A 20,250-nucleotide genomic window follows, 5' to 3' on the forward strand; every position below is an offset into this window, starting at 1 on the left:
TTTCCTAAGACAACAACAGTTTTTCAATCTATCTGCTCTTCCTTTTTAAAAGGACATATAGTAGTAGGACAAGGGGGAATGGCTTCAGACTGAAAGAGAATAGACTTGAATTAGATTATGGGAAGAAATGCATTAATGAGCGGGTGGCAAGGCACTGGAACAGCTTGCCCACAAGAAGCTGCGGCTGCCCCATCCCTGTAAGTGCTTAAGGCCTGATTGGATGGGACTTCGACCAACCTGATCTAGTGTAAGGTGTCCGTGCCAGTGGCAGTGGGGCTGGAACTAGATGATCTTTAATGTCCCTTCCACCCAAACCATTTCTGATCCCGCACCGTCCCACTGTAACGCGGTGCAGTGCCGATTCTGTACGCCAGGGGGCGATGGAAGTTGTATGGAAAACACTCAGCTTGGAGCCTCCAAGTGTTTTTCGTGTTAAACGTCCATTGATTCTCAGGTTTCTGTCTTAAAGGAATGATTGGACCTGCGGTGTTCTTAGTAGCAGCCGGATTCATAGGCTGCAACTACACGCTGGCTGTTGCATTTGTGACCATATCAACAACACTAGGAGGATTTTGTACATCAGGCTACAGCATCAACCATCTGGACATAGCACCTTCGTAAGTATTGCTGAAGCTGTTGTTAGTGCATGTGAAATGTTTATGACCCCCTTTTTTTCTTTTTGTGTTGCTGTGGTGCCTTGGAAATGTACCTGTGGAACATGTGCTGTACAGACCCGGAGTGTAAACACTGACAATTACTTGGGTTTACAATATTAAGCACTGTATTTCCAAAAAGTGCAAGTTTGGCAGAGGATATGACATAAATAACAATTTATAATCATTCCAGTTTTAATCCTGCAGTAATAGATTATATAATTCCTGTAGTTACAGACTGTAATTATAGACTTGATAGACTTTTGTCACATGTTCTTAATAGGATAGTGTGTTTTGAACTGTACAATACAGTTAAGTTTTTCACTGTTTTCAACTTTTCCATTGGCGCTATCAACCTCTGGTATGAACATTGCCATATTTAAGCACTGTGATATAGGCAAATTATTTTCATTTGGAAAACATTCTGTACACTGGAATCTAAATCTTGTTACAAGTAGTTGACTTTATTTGTCAGTAGGTGACAAAAGGTATGTACAACGGCTCTTAAATGAATAATTTTCAAGAATAGAAAGGTGAGACTTCAGGCTGTAATTTATCCAGTGTGTTACAAATTCATAACTGTGCAGATCTGTCAATTTCACAAAGAGTGTGGATGTATGTATATTCTTCTAAAAGTGCACTGGTCAAGTGCTTTGCTTTGTCATTCATTTACCTATTTGTGGTAGCAGTTAGATGTGAATGTGGTCAATTGACTTTATGTCCAAAGAAAAGTGTATTTCTGTATTAATGTGTAAAATGAAGACTTTCTTCTTTCTTTGAAAGATTTTGAGAAGAAAAATATTTTATAGAAATAATTACTATAAAAAAATTCTGATCATTTAGACAACTTATAGGAGACCTTGGGTCCCAACTGAAGATGGTGTTCAGGCTTTGGCAATTGAAATAGAATGGTGGTCACATCCACAATCATGGACAATTTTTGACTTAACAAATGGATATGAAATAGTGGGAATCCAGTTAATCTTGGCAGGTGTGGTTAGGTAGTAAGCAAGAGGGGAGGTATCAGTGGCCTCCTATAAACAGCTTGTAATGCTGAATTGAGTACGAAGGTAAGAAAAATAGCTTCTGTGGTGCACTTTGTTTTAAATTGTGTATAACTACAAATTTAGAAAATATACTTAAAGCAGTTCTTCTGTGGTGTTATGGGACCATTATACAACTTCTGTTTCAAGCTTAGTTTTGCAGAACCACAACAGTTAGTTTCCAAAATACGTATTAAATGGTACTTGTGAGCACAATTTAACCTGTCCATGGAATGCAACAGAGCTGTGACAGGAAAAAGGAAATCATGCAACTGCAGTGTCACTTACACACAAAAGGAACTTCTCTATGTAGGCAATGGCAGAGGTTTCACAAACTAGGATGTTGTATGCATCTTCTAATTTTAGATACTTCATTTTGCATTTCAAATATGTTTATTTCAAGAGTCAATTTGTTTATAACAGTATTCAAAGTATTTTAGGTGTTGAAAAAAAGCACAAGAAGAAAATGTTACACAGTGCTGATGCCTGTCAACAGGCATAGTCAGTCATGTCACATGAGCTGCTGCTGATCGTTCTGACCAAACCCCACTCTCTTCTTCCAGCCCTTGATTAAGTCCTGCTTTTTCCCTTTGCATTTGCACCAGACAAGTTCCTCTAGCTCTTCTTCCCTCTCAGACAGGCAGAAGGGAGCACATTGAGTACAAGAGGGGTAAGTGTCTTGCTGATAGTTCAGGGACTTTGGCCCAGCATTGCCTCTAGAGGAGAGTGGCTGCATTTGTGGGAAGACTTGGTGGTGTGGTCAGGGTGAGTGCTATTTTGTTGAAATCAGTGATTTTCTGTTCAGCATATGCATGCTTTACTTCAGGGTAAATCTGTTCAAATGGGGACAGAGATGGAAAAAAGCACATCCTTGTAACAAAGGTCATATTAAAAAATTTCTGCAGATACAGAAATGCAAAGGACATCTGAGATAAGAAGAAAAAGAAGACTGTCTTCCCCCTCTCCCACACCTAATTTTTTGCGAAGTCTGAACTTTGTTGGATAAAATGATCGAGGCAAAAATGCACAATCTCAAGGAAACACTTGAGATAATTGTAGAAATCTAAAAACCAGGTCTGCATAAAATTGTGAAGGAAACCTCAATAAAAAGTTTACTCAGAGCTCAGTATTTATTTTTCATAATTCATTGAAAGACATCGGAAAAAAAAATTATTCAGAGCAGTTTCAAAATGCACAAATGCCCATTTAAATTGGTTAAAAGTATTCTGCCAAGAATAACAAATGGCCCCTTTTTGCTACTAAAACTTGCATTATATCAAAGAAATAATTATTATATTAACAGGAAAAAAGTAAATGAACATACTAATGCTTAATTAACAACAATATTTGCTATGTGCTTTTGGTTGCTAACATATATTTATTATGCCATTGGTGAATTGGATTGGGGAAGGGTTGGGGACAGGAGGAGACAAGATAGTTCTTTTGAAGAATATGTATTATATTTTAGCTCTTTAAATCTACATTAGTACCCCTCTATTATTACAAATTTTAATATTGGTGTTACCGTGATCCCTGGTAATATTCATGTGGCTCTGTTGTACACTAAATACTTCACATACCTGGTTTTTTTTTCTTGATTTTACTACTTGACTGGTCTGCAAGTTAATTTGGTATTTGGTTATCCCCACTATGCCATAAGGACATAACTTACAGCCCACTATTGGTTTTGCTCTGCAGACATGTCACTTTTTGCTTTCCCTTTTCATGTGGGAGTTTTCACTGTGCTAGGGGAGTGTCATCACAGTTATCTGCATCCAACAGCGAGCACTATCAAGAATGCAACCTATGTCAGAAACACTGGGCATAAACAGAGGCATTTAGCCAGCAATTGGTTGCCAAAGATCTTTGTCGACCAGAGAAACTATTAAACTATGTTCAGTTTTAAAAGTGTCTGTTAGCAGTATTGTAGTGTTTAAACATGTTGAAGGCAAAGTGCATTTGGTTCTACTTAAAGGCTTTAAACAGGGTTTTGTTTTATGTGCTTATTTTCCTAAGGGAAACTTTTACACTTTGACATTCAGCTTCATAAAGGCCTATTAATTCTAAACCACTTTCCAAGATAGGAAGACTGCATGCTAGGTTTATAAGAAATAAAGAGATTTTAACTAAAACATTGCCATGCTTTAAACTGATACATAATGTAGAGTTTCAAGAAAAAAATCAACTAGTAGGCTAGATGATTGTTTCCCTTTCTCAGGAAAAAAACTACATGTTTTTCTAATATCACTGGAATAAATATTGCAATCTTTTGTAACAATGCTGTATGGTTGAATTCCCTGTTTTGGTAAATAAAATTTCAAAGCTATGCATTTCTCTTTAGAGATGAAATATGTTTCTGTTGTGTTAATATTGGTGAGGACATAATTTTACTCTGAACAGCCAAAAATGATCACTGGGATATGATTCCTTTCTACTATGGTAAACTGCAACTATTAGTATTTTGTATGATTCTTTGGTGAACAAGTCCACCTTGAAAATCTAAAACACAGGGATCTCTGCCCTGGTGGTTAGAAGGTCAAAATTCTGTGTAACATCTGGCTCTTATTTCTCTTCAGTCTCTCTCACAAGTCTGCACTTGTGGTACAGTTTCAAACTTTCGGTATTGCAACATGCCTGTGAGAGAGATCTTGAATTGCTTAGAGATGAGGTGCTGAGACTCAGATATTAAGCAAGTTACCAGCTTTTCCCAGCAAGTTTTTATGGCCGCTGGTGCATACACATACATTTGTGTGTGAGAGAGCAGCACGTTCATGGAACAGGAGGCCTCAGAATAGAGCTGCAGGAACAGCAACCAGCAAAACTGGTTTAGTCAGACCCATTTCCCATTGGCCTTGACCCACAGAAAGCTGAAAAGGACTGCTACAGCACTCTGAATGCCTATCTTTGGAACATACACTTTGTAATGTAAGTGGGAATATCTAGGCACAATGCTGATACTGCCTTCTTGGCAGACAAATTTTTAGCAATGAAACCTCAACCAGCTCTTACTGTTGGCAAACAGCACTTTGTCATACTCCTTGTTGTCTTTCTACTTCAAGACATGCAATGTGTCTTTAACTGCTTCACTGGATCCATTCCAGATGGTTTGGTTATGGCTTAGCAAAGGGGATGTGAGCTTGGATTGTGGATCTTGATCAAAGCCATAGGCAATTTCAATTAAATTCCATAACTATTAGCCTCTGAAAAATGGAGACATACAGAATTTAAGTATAAGTTAATTTAAGTAGAAAAGGATCTTAGAGATCATCATGCCCAAACATTAACCTAACACTGCCAAGTCCACCACTAAACTATGTCCCTTAAAATATATGTGCCAAGCTGTCAGTAGATTGTTATTAGAGGAAAAGCAAGTCATTTGCACTGGATTATTTGTGGTTTAATTTCTTGTTTGATCAAGATGAAGCCTACGTGATCAGGTTAGGCAAAATTGTTTCCATGATTGATAAAGCCTTACAAGTTAATAAGCAGTGTTAACAACTTCTCTTGCAGGTATGCTGGAATTCTCCTTGGGATCACAAATTCTTTTGCTACTATCCCAGGAATGGTGGGGCCAGTTATTGCCAAAAACCTCACTCATAATGTGAGTCTGTTTATTATTTTTTTCAGTTGTTATATTTTCATCTCAGTTGAATAGAAATTCCTTCTTCTCAAGCCTGCAATCCTTAAATGAAACATGGTTTACACCTGTAAGTCATATTGTTCCACTGTGGTGAATTACTTAATTCCTAGGTCTTATTGTCCTTATTCTGATCAGGAAAATAAGAGTAAAATCAAAGACCTTTGTAAGACTTGAAAATTTTACTGACTCACCCTTTATATTTTCTAGGAATAAAATGAATATATTTTTATCACAGTAGAACTCTGATAAAATGCCAACTAGATGAGACATTTGTGGTATTGTTCTATGAAATTAGAACAAGTTCTTGCTTGTTTTTTTTTTAATTAGGCTCTCACATGAGGTATTGAATTCTAATGTCAGCGTTTGGCAGATAAGTGAGAAACTAGATTCTAGTGTTAGATTTGATTATCAAGGTTGTGTAGTGATTTGGATAGGAAAAGGGAAGTACTGGGGCTTTTGGGGAGTTTTTGATTACTATTTTTTCAATGAACATGTGAATTATTCTAAAGTCTTTCAAGAAAGGGAGATGGAAGGAGCAAGCTTAGTGATACACTTGAATTTTCTGGAGTTGGAGGTCATTCTAAGGATTTCTTACAAATCACACAATCACAGAATATTCTGAATTGGGACTCACAAGGATATTCAAGTCCAGCTCTCAAATAAATGGCCCATATGAGGATCAAACTCATGACCTTGGTGTTATTATCACCATGCTGTAACTAAAAACAATCAGAAAATATTCATTAATACATGATTCCAATAAAATTAATTCTTCCAGATACCTTAACAAGTAGGTTGTTTTAGGGTATTTTCTTTTTCAGTTTAGTTTTTTCCCCTCCATACTAATGTGCTCTTCAGGTACTCTGTTTTCTTAGTAAGATCATTTACAGGTTTGTTACAGCATCATCTGGAAGTTAAAAAAAAGCCTAAATCTTTAAGGCGGCTATAGATATTATTTCTTTATTTGAAAAGAAAAAATAAACCAAAAAGCAGATAAATCACAGTTCTTTACACATTTATTAAGGCCTTTCTTAAATGCCAGTTTCAAGGATTACTCTTGAAATCTGAGTTAAGGTAGCTACCTTGTTTGGACCAAAAGGCTTGTGAATCTGGAATGTTCACATAAGTAGTCATTAGGAATATCTTACTGCACAGTGCAGGGCACTTCAGCTCTTGGATCACCTGATCTGAAAGCCAAGGTAGAATTTCCCTTACAGTAACATTCTCTGCATTTGTATCAGTGGTTCTGCATCTTGGGTGATAAACCGATCCAGATGGGTGATGCAGTTCTGATGAGACTTTCTGTGTAAGCTGTATTATAAAACTGAAGTTGATTATACTAATGATTTCATCCTTTATGTTTATAATGCTTTTATGTTGCTGTGAAATCATGCTGAATGGCATTTACATTTAAATAGGCAAGGCATGTAGCATTGATTTTAAAATTACTTTTTCTTGAGTGTGAAGCTGCAAATTGACTGCATCTTTTTTTTTTTTTCCTTTTCCCCATTTGACAGAATACTGTGGGAGAATGGCAGATGGTTTTCTATATTGCTGGTTCTATTAATCTATTTGGAGCAATTTTCTTTGCATTATTTGCAAGTGGAGAAGTTCAGGACTGGGCAGTCAGTGGATATCACTTGCATAGAAACTGAAGGAGATGTTGAAATACCAAAGCTGTGCCGAGTCCCATTGTGTTTAGAACTATGTGACCAGAAAAGTGCCTTCCCTGCTGATGCCTAGGAGTCTTCAGAGCTATTCAGTTAAACTACTTTATCTCTGTATCTTTTGTACTGAAAATAATCTGACAGACTATGTGTGTTATTTCCTAACAAGAAACTACTTGGATTAACTATAGAAATTTCATGCTAGGACTTGATATCAAATATATGATCAGAGACATTTTAAATAAGTGTGCTAGGCTCTAATACTTTCCAGTTTTTAATTAATATATTCTGAATTAGTGTTTAGGCAGATGTTCACTGATACTAAAATGAGAGGAAAAAGTAAAGTGATTATGCACCACTGTAAGGAGGAATGACATGCAGAGTTGTATCCAAAATGTGTTTTGATTTCCATTATGAAACTGATAGTTTTTTGGTGTTTAAAAAATTGTAGAAGAGCTCTAGCTTCATACAATCTTTTACAGTGCTTTTATTTTGTCATTGTTTTAATGATGGCTAAAAAATGCATGTGATTTACTTCTATTTTATGCACAAGTTTTGAATATATAAACAGTCCCTGTTTCATGAATACAGCTTCACAATTAGTACATAGCAACAAAGAAGTAAATGTACCATTGGAACTGAGAGAATAAACCACGTGTCCTCTGTGGTGCAGGTTTTTCAAATAGGCCTCATTTTTATTTCTCTCTGCAAAGAAGAAACAGTGCAGCTCAGTGGTTTAAATCTAGGCAGTGTACAAGAGGGAACTAGAAATAGAATATCTGCAAGATTACCTTAAAATACCTTTCAGTTTGGCAATTAATTTTTTTTATCCCTTTAAATCAATGCAATGGAATTCTTTCCTCTTGCATGTAGACATGTTTGTCAGCTTGTCAGTGTAAATGAAATAAAATAAGGCCAGTGCAGCAAATAATGAGAAAAATCAGTTCTCTAACAGCCTTGTTTGTTAGTCAGATAAAACTAGAGTATAAAAGACCTGGTGCAATAACCTGGTGCTGTTACTCTCCTATCAAGAGCATTCTTTGCACAACACACACTTAAATGCTACAGTAGGACTAAAAGTTATAAAAACAGTGGCCTTGTTAAGAACAAATGGCTGAATAATGTTAGAGCAAGTAAGCAAAGGAAAATTCCTGTGCCAAAGATTCCTGGATTGGAGCAATTAGGTAAAAAGGAAAAAATCACTGGGCTCTGGGTTTTTCATTTACCACCAATCCAAAAGAAAAGCCCAGTACTAAAGCTGCTCCAGTGGAGCCTACCTTCCTTCATTTCTAGGAAATGGCATCTGCCTCTCCTTTTTAGCTTTAAGAGCCATTTTGTTTTGGCCTTCCTTGAAGTGTCATGTTCTCTGATGGTTGATTTAAACTGTGTTTAAATCTCTGTTTGTGTCCGCAGCATTTCCACAATAAACAATGTGTTTGATTAAATTAGTACTTATTCAGTGGGAGTATGTTAAAACTATATTGTGTCTTCAGTGTTTCTACAATAAATGGATTGAATATTTACATGTGCATCTGTTGTTGAAAATCATTATCACCCTGAAGTTAGAAAAGGATTTTGAAAGTATGCTGAACAACAAGGTTGGTGACTGGATTAAGGAATGGTTAATGTTTTCTTGGAAAATTAGCTTCCTCAGAAGTTTTTTGTCTGGCTTTACAGGTAAGTATTGTCTTCCACCTGACACTGTATTAAACGTAATAGTTTCACTTTATGTAAAAATAAAATTGTACTCTTTCAGTATCTTTGGTTAAAAAGGAGGGGGAAAAATGTTAAAAAAATAAAAGATTGAATATAATTTAAATTAATTTATGCCTTTGCTTTTCTGAAAGAGATTGTCATCAGGGCAACATATGGACAGGGTTGCAACTCCACCTGTTCTGAAGTTGGAAACTTCAGCTTCCTGTGCTTTTAGTCTTTTTCCTTCTATGCTTTTAGTCTTTTTCCTTGAAAACTGTTCAGCTGAATATCAGTACTCAATGGAGTAGATGCAGTAGAAGTGTATGTAGACATTCTCTGTGCCAGTTCAATGAGTCTGAACTGGATTTAGTTAAAACTGAATTTTAGGCATATCAGCAGTTGAGCAGTCTAGAAAATTTTGAACCAGCATACTAAATTTTCTTTTCCCTTCATCTAATGCACCATTATTAGTCGTTTTGCATACTCTGTAACTTCTAAATCAGCTTGGAATCTAGAACTGAAAAAATGCTATAGATCATTATATTATTTGTGGACAACAAATAATAGTGTGGCTACACTAACTGTATTAACTGAAGTTAATAAACAGCTATTTCTGACTTCATTTTTGAAAGTATCAAAATATAGGGTGGGATTACTGATTCAGTGAGGCTTTTAACACTTAAGAAACAAGAATATTCCCCCCCCCAAAAAAGGTAAGTGTTATCTTCCTGTATCATGCTTGCAAAAAGGAAAATCTATTAGAAAAAGCTGTCAAAATATTTTCTGCTAATCACTATATTACTTTTATTGCTTTGCCACGCTGCTGTTTGCATGGTTCTCTCAGCCACTTTCATTTGTTCAAAGACATTTTTCATATTCTCTTTTTTCAGGTGTAACAAGGGGTTTGAGTACTTCTTGTCTCAGTTCACCTGTGTGACACAAGATCTTGAAAGAAATTGACCATTTTTTTTTTGTGGTGACTTTTTCTGAAACAATCCCATAACTGTTATTTCTTCTTGCATTTCCTTAACAGGTTAGAAGTACCAGACTAGGAAGTTGTGCTCTCTGTTCCATGAAGAGCTCTCTAATTAGGATGTCCAACTGGAATGAGGGAAGTCAGTTCAAAAACAGATTTCACCCATTTCAGAGCAGGAGTTGAACCACTGGTTTGGGAACATGTCTTAGTGTCATCAGGTATTTTTAAGTGCTTTCTCTTCAATGTCTACTTCTGATACAGCTCTGCTTAATTTTTTTTTTATTTTTATTAACATTTAGTGCAAATTTCCAACAATATTAGAAAGAGAGATGGAATAACTTCTCAGAATACCCTACAGCATGTGACATGGGTATTGCCTGAGATCTGAATCATGGTCTCTTACAGCCTTCCTCATGCTTTGCAGAAGATGAAATGCCACTAAGTAATAGGTGTGGTTTTCAGTTCACTATTCCTTTGTTCTAAGGTAACAAACCATCAGTCAAGTGCCTTACAGAGGTCCGAAGTATTTGACATCCAAAAATACAAGTTAACTTACATAGGTCTTTTGAATGCTAACCCAGTGAAGGTTTATATAACTCACCTAGTAAATAGGCACCTGTGCATGGTGCTTCCCTGCCTACATGTTCCTCTGCAGCTAGTAACAGCTGCATTTGCTGTTGATTTCCCAGAAGTTGAATTGTTCCTGAGAGGTATCTTTTGTCTAGCTTCTCCTCTCAATCACTTATTTACCAATTTCTCCTTTTCTGCTGTGTAGGGAATGTTTGATTCCATGACAAATTAACTACACTTTGAGTTTAATGGGTTTTCCAATGTTATTAGCATTTGAGGAAGCCTATACATTCCACAGGTAATTGAGACACAATTTGTAAGGAAAGGCAGTATCTTCTGTTGGATTACCTAGAGCTTCAGAGAAAAAATACTTGTTTTTAAACTTGAAGCTTCCTCCTTCACATTTTGAGCTCATCCATCATAACTAAAACACTGCTACTGTGTTTTGTAAACTGTTGCAGTGAGTAGTATTTTAAGATGGTCTCCCATTTCTCCTGTGCACCTGTATCTCAAAAAGCTGAACGTCTACTCTTAATTTACATGACTGAAGATCAATTAAATCATATTAAATCAATCAAAGCAGGTATCACTCAAACAGTTGTAGGCTGGCCAAATCGTTTTCTGAGACCTGTCAGTGAAAATGCTGTCTCCATTAATACAAAGGCACTGGCCTGAATTGTTACCCCGAGGAAGATATGTCTGCCTTGAAGCTAAGGTAAGGGTATAATGTGACATGAAGAAAAATTAAGATATTTTGCTGTTTTCTGTGCCCATGGGGAGGAAATCACCACACTAGCACTAGCATATTCACCAACAGCAAAGAAGATAATCTTGAAGGTAATAAGAAGACTTCATGTGGCCTCCTATTTGGTCATTTTTATATGAAGAACTATAATAAGCCTTTTTTTTTTCTAAAATGCATTTGTTTAACTAATCAGAACCTCATAGAGCCAACTTAAAGTTTTGCTGATTTGCCTTCTTCATGCTTCACTCATGCTACAGCTACTAATATTTCTACAATTCTTTATCTAATTCTCTAAATATAACTTAAGAAAGGGCTCATTTATTTACACTTTATGTGATGTATATAGTGTGTTGCAGAAGTAATTCTTGCCGTGTTAAGTGCTAGAGTAAAACAATGAGTTCTGTTTATTTGAATTTCTTGCCCTCCACCCAGCAGAGTTGCCTGTAGCCCCCAGGACCTGTTTTATGACAAGGTGTTAGTTGTTAACATTTTGTGTGTTTCAGATAGCCAGAAAAGAATTGCAAGACACCAGCAGTTATTTAAATCCCAGTTGTGTAGCAAATGGCAGAGGCAGGGCAGCAAAGGCATGCCAGAGGATAAAATAACACTGTATTGAGACACTAGAGACCCAATTAAATCCCACTGTAACCTTCCTACTTCTCCTCCTTCATAAAACTGCCATAATGGTGGTTGGTCATTTTAAACTAAAACTGCATCTATGTGATTCACATCCCTGACACAGAAACCAGGTTTTTATTGTGTGTAAAACCATTGATCTGACTTAACACTTGGTAATTGCTAAGAAGCTCCAATACACATCTGGCCAATGTAGTTCTCAAAGGAGTCGTGACTCGATCCTGTGAAAATTGCATTTCTTTGATAAAAGTTACTTCCAAGCGAAATTTTAACTGTTTGACCTTATCAGTTAATAAGTGGTGTCCTAAAAGAGTTGCATGTGTTATTTTTCCTTATCCTGTGTAAGCTCCAAAATTGGAATTGACTTTCATTTCTCAACAGTACACTTAATAAGATTGCATGTTGGTAGAGTTCAGGCCTGGCAAAGCATGAGAACTCAACTAGTGGAGTAATTAAAGAAGGTTCAGGAATTGGTGTACATTTTCAAGTGAATGCAGATTAACTTCAGAACAAGGGTAACTTTGCTCTTATTGCAACATAACCTGTACCAGGTTGCAACATACTGCAAGTGAAGGTGCCTTGGAGTTGCCCAAGGCATAACAATGGAAAGAAAGTGTGGCTTACTATAGCAAAACTCTGTTTGTCTTCCCCTTCCTTCAAAGGCTATATTTCCTACAAAGTAGAGCTGAGTGAAAAGTGGTAAGAGCCTTTGATAACGTGTTCTTGGAATGAAATTTCATTGAAGAAATTTTTTTTTTAGTATACAGAAGTTTCCCTAATGCTGCTTCAGAGTGGGAAATGAATATATAATTTTTCTGGTCTTTCTTAAATGAAATTCCATTGTACTTATTAAATAAGCTTAAGTCAGACATATTGTTATCTTTTCTGATGGAAAACATAGTTCTGTTAATATTTCTCTACCTACCTCTTCTTCTGAAGTATTCCAATAGTAAATGACTAATCTTCTATTTCCAAATTATCTTACTAGATGAGAAGGGTCAATGTAGGAGCAGACAGTGGGTTTGTTTGGTTTTGATTGGGGGATAGGGGGAAATGTGAAGGAAAAAAACCCAACTATTTTCCTCCCACTCTTTTTTCCCTGACCATCTGGGATTCATGGAGAACAAGAATGCCTTCTGTATTTACAAGTTTAAACAATCTCTGCTCATATGGGGGAAAGAAAAGAGTTTTTCATATATTTGTTTGAGGGAGATTAAGCAAGAGTCCTGCTTGAAGGACTTTTTTAAATATCCATAACTAGATAACTGGTTCGGTTAAGTTGAACTATAAATTCAGTTGGAATGGCTATGGAAGGCTTAATTTCTTGTCTGGAATGTTGTTTAATTAGTGTAGTCTGTCTTTTTTTTTTTTCTTTTGTATTTAGAGATGAGCATATTTTGGAATTTGCTTCCAATGCAGTTACTTATGTTGATATTTTCTGCTACGAAAATAGCTTCTGCTTAAGCTTAGAAGCCCTTTTGTGGAGAGAATGGAAATAGAGATATTTGAATTGTTAATACACAGTTGGTAGAATTGCTTAGCACATCTGCATGGTTTTGAAAGTAAACTGTCGAATACAAGATACATATAGTGGTAAAGAAGGTTCACATTGTGGAAGCATATTCACACAGGGATGGTGGTGTTAATTTAACACCTCTCTGTAGAGTTATGTTAATGTCAATGTACTTAAAGCAGGTATTGAGAGCTAAGCATCTGCTAAATTATTTTGCTGTAGTATGATCTAAAGGCAGATTTGCAAAGGAGATGGCAAGTGGCAAAGCTATGCTGTCATACATAAACTGGTGAAGTGCATGTTGCCAGCAACAGAATCCACAGCTCTCAGGCATATGTCTCAGGCATAACCTCTTCCTCTCATGGAAGCCATGGGCTTAAAATTCCTGCAGGTAGAAGGTGGAAATCAGCCTTGTTCCCTTTTCTGTCACAGACAGGGGAGGAGATGGATTCAAATAACACTTACTCCTGTTCTGAAAGAAGAGGGGCAGCCCACATTTGTGAGCAGCCCACCTTGTCAGTCCTCTGATCCTCAAGCTCTGAGAACAAGGACTGATATTTGTGGAGCTGTGAAAGATTTAGAAAGAAAACAGGGGTACCAGGGAGCTGAATATCAAAGGCCTATGTGCAGCTGGCACCTTTAATGTTAAAAATGGGCATCTGTGGGCAGAACTGTTTCTAGACCTGGGTAGCAACTGAAGTTTTCACTACCCCCATGTGTGTGTGAAGTGTGTTCACTCAAGCTTAGATGTCATTGATATCTGTAACTTTGCATGCATTGCAACATTCTTGCTATTCAAATTATGCCTTCTTGCTTGAAGCAGGCTGTGAAAATCAATCCATAGCAGCCTTCTTCATCAGTCTAAGCATATACAAAATCACAAGCCACAGAATCTGATTCCACCCTCAGATCTCCTCTTAACAGGGTGCTAACTTCAAAGGTTACTCTTGACCGTTGAAATACCAGCTCTATTAAACAAGCGGTCAGAATGCAAGCAACCAGTTTGAATTGCTGGAATTCAATTATAAGCAGCTGGCTTCACTTCTAACTGAGGATCTAATAGTAAAAAAAAAAAAAAAAAAGCAACAGACCAAAACAAAATTCCAAACTAAATCCATCTGTCTGCTCCTACTCAATGAAAGTTAAATAGTAAGTGTGCTACTTTGAAGCCCAGATGAAAATTTCACTGTTCAAAGCATGTGCAACCTGTACAAACACACATTTACAAAGGCAGATGTCTTCCTACAGGAGATAAAAATAAATCTCTCTACGGGTTTCCTCTTCCTCTATGTCTGTTTTAATTCTTCTGAATCACAAAACATGATGCAAAGTCACAGCAACATGCACAGATGGATAGTTAATATGCAGCTCTGGTTGTTCTGAGGAAGTTGCTGTTTGACTTGCGTCTTTTCAGCTGAGTCATGAAGCATAACTATGCAGTTGTACATTTCTTTGTCTCAGTGCTCCAGGCAAGGAGGCTGCTGAGAGCAGCTGTCTCTGGCCGAGAGGAAGCACAAAAGCAGGGATTTAGAGTACGGAGCGAGCGGGGCAGTGCTGAGCTGGTGCATGCTTCACAACAATGGGGAGCCATGGCAGGCTCCTGCCCCAGCACGGCTTCTCTCCTACCGGCCAGCCCGGGGGCAGCTCACGTGGATAAGAAAGCACAGAGGATGATACAGATAAACCACTAAAAGAATTCAAAGTAATGGGATCAAAATAATTCCTCCTAGATCCCTGAAAAATCTCGAGATCAGCAAGTCAGTTAGCATAGTCAATAAAATATTTTGCATCTTTGCACAGTGCCTTTACTGCATTTGATTTTGAACTGAAAACTAACTACTTGTAAAGAAAGTACCAAGACTTCCCAAATGGGCTTCAGTCATGCCCCAAAGAATCCTCTGAGGCCCCTCCATTCCCGCACACAGTTTGTTTGAAGTTGCTGTCTCCAGCTGTAATTGTATCCTGGAGCTTTAGCTTTAAATGAAAATGGCTTCACATTGAACCCTAACCCTTATTATGATACTCAAAAGGGAAGAGGCGCAGTGGTAGTTGTGCCCTTGTATGAGTAGGCCTACCTGACTCTTATAGAGATAAAAATTACCTTAACTAGGTGATAGTCAAAAATGTATTAGCTAGTAATATATTATTGGTACAATAATAAAATATAACTAGTCTTTACACTCAAGGTTTTCCATCTGAGTGACTTCAAACACTTCCGGTTATAGGGCCATTGTTCATGAGATGGGACAGAGAGCTAGTTGGAAGAGATGAGAGGGAGAGGCAGTTGTGGAGTGGGAGCCCGTACTGTGAGCACCTTGCTGCTCTTCAAAGCCTCCACACTGTGTGAATGTGGGTATGCAGCCCCCGCGCCTCGGAAAAGCCAGCAATTGGCTTGTGACTGTTTGCTTAACACATTTTTGTGTTTTCAGCCCTGGATAGTTGAGATGCAAAGGTGAACTGATTTCTCAATTTTCTCTAAATATACCATTGGTTCCATTGTGGAATGTTCTCACGTCTAGAAATAGGTAACGCAGGAGAGAAACCAAAAGCTAGACCTGGTTAATTTTTATGAAGGCACAAACTAGAGTTCTGAACAATAGGAGGCTCTGGCACAGTAATAAGCAGCATCACTGCGAAGGTATTCCAGCCACAAGTAACACTTCCTACAGCAAAAGCCTCTGGTCAGTGCAGTCTCCATTTCCTACATAAGATCAGCCTCATGTTTTATTCATCAGCTAAGTTAAAAATGACAGATTTTTAAGGATATCAGTATGATGCAAGTCTAGCCCGTTTCAGTTAAATGACAAACTGGCAATGGTAATTCTATTGAAATCAGTGTAATTACGCTTTGTATTTCAGAAAAAGAAAATAGTATTCAAACTTATTTTTTGGTATAGAATATGAATCAATCATGTCATTCCTCTTTATAACTGCTTACATGGCTGACACCTACACATTGCAGCTATTCATGTTGAAAACAATATTCAACAATATATAAAATAGGAGAAAAGGCATGTATAAGTACACTGAATAAAAGTGTCTTGCTTAACAAGGAGGAGGAAATTGAAACGCAAAAGTTTATGTATTGTGTGCTGCAAGTGGTATTATTCATAACAATTTTCAGTGCAGGTGAGTTGTCTATGGAGTAGACTATGGAGTTAAATTTATCACTTCTGGAGCCAAATAATGAATGTATTTTGGAGTTTTTTTGTCTTTATTTCTGATAACCAAGCCTTCTGTCATTTTATTCCACCAAACTATGGAGGTGAAAACCACTGCACTTGTGGCTGGTTTTATGTTTACATCTGCATTTCACCTCACTTTCACTGCAGTGACTTCCTGCTAGGCAGGGCTGTGCTCCCTGCTCTTGCTTTTCTTGCTTTCTCTTGTCCCTTGATGAGGGCTCAGGATAGTAACTTTGTTGTGTGCTTTTTTTTTTTTTTTAAACTCTGCTGTTTATGTTACATTTGCAACAAATGTATCATTACAGTAGAAACTATATATGCCTCAAATTAACCAGAAATAAATGTGATTATACTGATACGTGTTTTACTTGTAGCTCCAGCTGCAGTAATATGAGACCTGCTTTATAATTCATCCACTGGGAATTTTGTATCTATTTTGAAACCTTTGACGTGCCTATTAGAAGGTAACTGAGAACTGTATACCAACACTCTCAAGTATGGTGATGACAGATCATTTATTTTAAACCTTCTGGGTATTTCTGTACTGAGACTTTCCTAGCATGTCGTAAGAACGACAGGATTATAAATCATGCTTAATCACCATGCTTTACCTTAATAACCACTGAAAACCTGTTTCACTGCTGCCTAGATGGCAGCAGGAGCAATTTTTGTCCTGTGAAGAGAGCCACCTCAAACCATCCTATACTTACACTGATGTAAGACAAGGGTGGTATACTGTGTGCTGTGCCAGGTATCTCTAGTAATCTGCACAGCAAAAAAACAGATTTGTGGTTTTTTGAGCAGGTTGTGGTTTCTCTTTCATTTTGAAATAGTCTGCACTTTCTGTATTTGAAATGAGTACTCTGGTCATGTTCAGAAATGGGTAACTTGATATGCCTCTATATCATAGGAGAGGCCCTCTGGTGCATGTGATATAGGTGTTGCCTGTGTTCCAGGCGTGGTCTTCGTGCCTTTCCTTTAAGCCTCATCAGAGAGAAAGTATGTGAGACACTTCACTGCTGCCATTCTGGGACACACTAAAGATGCATTGGCAACAGTTTGGAAACTGCTGGTTTGGCTGAAATCATAATGTCAAAGCCATGGCACAGATTATTGTCATAGCTGGTTTTCATATTGCTTTTAAAGGAAGCCCTGAGGCAGCTGGTGTTATAATCCAAAAAAGTCTCTGTTCTGTCTCTTTTGCAGTAATTTCTCACCACCTCTGCCCTCACCTTAGGCTGTGGTTTAGACAGTCACTGGACTAATATAATTTTGATAATTGTCAGGAAGAGAATATGGAAGAAGGGAGTTTGTAAAATTGAAATCCAAAGCGTACTGATTCATTTTTAAAAAAACTACCTAAGAATGCAGATCACAGAGTATTGACAACTGCTGCTTAAAGGATGTGCTGAGGAATCCATTCAGTGCGGGTATCTCTGTGTGCAGCTGCAGTAGGAGCCGGAGGTTGAGCTCTGGGTGGGGAGAGCCCGAGGCAAGAGCTGGGGAACTGCCGACCCTTTGCACAACAAAGGGCCCTGGGACCTGTGGCACAGCCGGAGGACTGGACACTGACAGATACAGCAGGAGCTGACAACCCCCAGGCTTCTTCGTACTTGGACTGTGACGATATAAAAGTTCAGGGATTGCTTTGTTCAGGGTCCTTCCTCGCAGGCACTAGCTCAAGCTGTTATTTGTTATTTAGTTATTGCACCATGATTTTAATTATTTTAAGGAGCTGGACATCTGAGACTCTGTTATGGGACACCTGCGGTCAATCAGGTGAGGAAACCTGGTGTGATTTTGTGAGTGTGGGGGTGTAGCTGAGAAGGGGCCTGAGTCCCAGTTCAGGTGGGTGAGTGTGACTGCCAGGATGGCTCCTGCAGGGCTGGACAGGGAAATTTCCTTAATATCAGTGCAATGATGCACCTTAATGCAGCGTAAATACATAATGGCCGTTGATAACTTTTTTCTATTTTTTTAACATACTAAAAGAATAGAGTAGAAGACAATTAATACATGATGCAATGTAATTGATGCATATTGCCATTAACAGATCAGTGGAGGTAACTGGGTGTTGTCTGTTGTTGCTTGTAAGCTTTGAGAGGGTACACTGCCCCTGTTAGCAGGCACTGTACGAATTATAGCAAGAAAAGGAGAAAAACCCAAGCAAAATCCAAAAAATAAAAAAACACACATTTCATGGCTCAGAACTCAGAATTCAGAGACTGTAGAGGAGACAACAAGATCAGAGTCACATTAAGATGACTAAGATGGTCTGATGTTACCTCGTCATGCACATAGCGGGAAGTAATTCAGTATTGTTGTAAACTTTTGGAGTTGTAAATTACAATTATTTTGTGTGTATTACCACTGACTACTCTGCCAAATAATGAATACTTCAGAATTAGTGGAAAAACCAAAATAGCCATGGAAAAATACTCAAATATTTTTGAAAGAGGTAAGTGTATTTTCACAAGGTTTAAGCATGAGTTGCAGGTCTGGGCTTCTGAGAAATGTGTGTAGTATGTGACACAGCCTAGGTTCTGCCTTGATGGTTATAATGGCTTAGTCAAGAGAATAAATGAGAGTGCAATTTCACTTTGTAGCTAAGCTGATGTAACTGAGCCTTGACACCTAAATGATATGTCCTGCATCCAGTGGGTTGAATCAGGGAATCACATGGCCATTAAGTTAATTTGGTCAATGGGATGATTGAATAGGAAACAAAAACAAAGTGAAAGTTTTCCTGTGAATAGCTTCACTGCTCCCACTCCCCTTTCAACTATACAATGTGCTAGATCCAATGCAATAAATCTCTGAATTGATAGAGGAGAAAAACAGTTCTTCTAGCAGGTATTCCCAGCAGCACAGATTTAGCTTTGACATGGAATAACACCTTTCAAATTCCTGAACTCGGATATATGCTGAAAAGAAGAAAATAAAAGCTTAGTTTGGAAAAGACTTTTCTTTTTTCTTTCATATCCTCTATGTTGCTGTTTGTTTTACTGACACCAGTCACTATCTGATTCATAGGAATGCCATTATTCTGAATTGTTGTTAATGGTTCTCAAGAATATCCCAGAAGGAAAGGGAAAAGCAAGTGAGCCAGAATCTCTGCTTCTGTGGTGCGTATGGGTGTGTGAATGTTGCTGGGTCTCATGACTCACTGCACAGCTTTGTGAGGTAAATGGGACTGCATTAGCTTGCAGGGCAAGTATAAACTGTTTCCCATAAATAGTGATACCTCACTTTGTCTCTGATGACTCCACAGAGCTAAACTTAGACAAGGAGCTAAGATTTACTTTCTAAAAAGCAGCATTTCTTTACAACTGCCACTTCACTCACATGCACCCCCACCTTAGATGGTCAGGGGCCCCATTCAGATAGGGGGGCAGTGGGGGAGCCACTACTAGTGTGTGCCTCCATATGTTTTATTACTGCAGTACTCCTACCTGTACATAGCATTTACACACAATTAGGTTTCCTGTGGTGAATTAGAATATATGTACATAAAACAGCTGGGCAATGATTTAATATCCTCTGTGCTAAATCAGAAACAGCATTCCAAATTCAAGACAGAGTGTGCTTTTCACTTCAGGTCGCCTTAGGAATTGCACAGAGTGTGCCTTGGAGACTGCCCGGTAACTGTGATAGACCTCCTAGCTCTTCCTGCTCTGCACAAAGGGGATCCCTGAGTGCTATTCACAGCTTCGGCAGCACAGGCTGTCTCCTGCTGAGAGTGGGAGTGTTCCTGTTTCAGGCAGCGGAGGACAGTAACACATGACTCGCTGGTATGAACCGGTTTGCAATCTTCTTCTAACCCGTACTGTATTTTTAAGTATCTTACTTTTATTCTGGCCTGGGATATTCTGGGATAGCCACAGGCTTTTACAGTTGGTATTCCCTTCGCCTGCCCTCGCTATCCTC

General features: G+C 38.0%; 1 protein-coding gene across 5 annotated transcripts in view; it reads left to right on the forward strand.

The window, feature by feature from the left end:
- SLC17A5 (solute carrier family 17 member 5) overlaps positions 1 to 20,250 on the forward strand; it is a 42,665-nt gene that overhangs the window by 14,636 nt on the left and 7,779 nt on the right. For 3 of the 5 annotated variants that reach the window (XM_015620774.3, XM_015620775.3, XM_015620776.3), the window contains exons 9-11: positions 470 to 617; positions 5,207 to 5,297; positions 6,854 to 8,526. In XM_015620774.3, coding sequence (XP_015476260.1) covers positions 470 to 617; positions 5,207 to 5,297; positions 6,854 to 6,991 — 377 coding nt within the window. In that variant the 3' untranslated portion in view covers positions 6,992 to 8,526. Of the gene's footprint in view, positions 1 to 469; positions 618 to 2,601; positions 4,014 to 5,206; positions 5,298 to 6,853; positions 8,527 to 9,731; positions 9,893 to 20,250 lie in introns of those variants that run through there. The other 2 variants (XM_033512957.1, XM_015620777.3) reach the window with 2 other exon arrangements.

Source organism: Parus major, chromosome 3, assembly GCF_001522545.3.
Source record: "Parus major isolate Abel chromosome 3, Parus_major1.1, whole genome shotgun sequence".
Lineage (NCBI taxonomy): Eukaryota > Metazoa > Chordata > Aves > Passeriformes > Paridae > Parus > Parus major.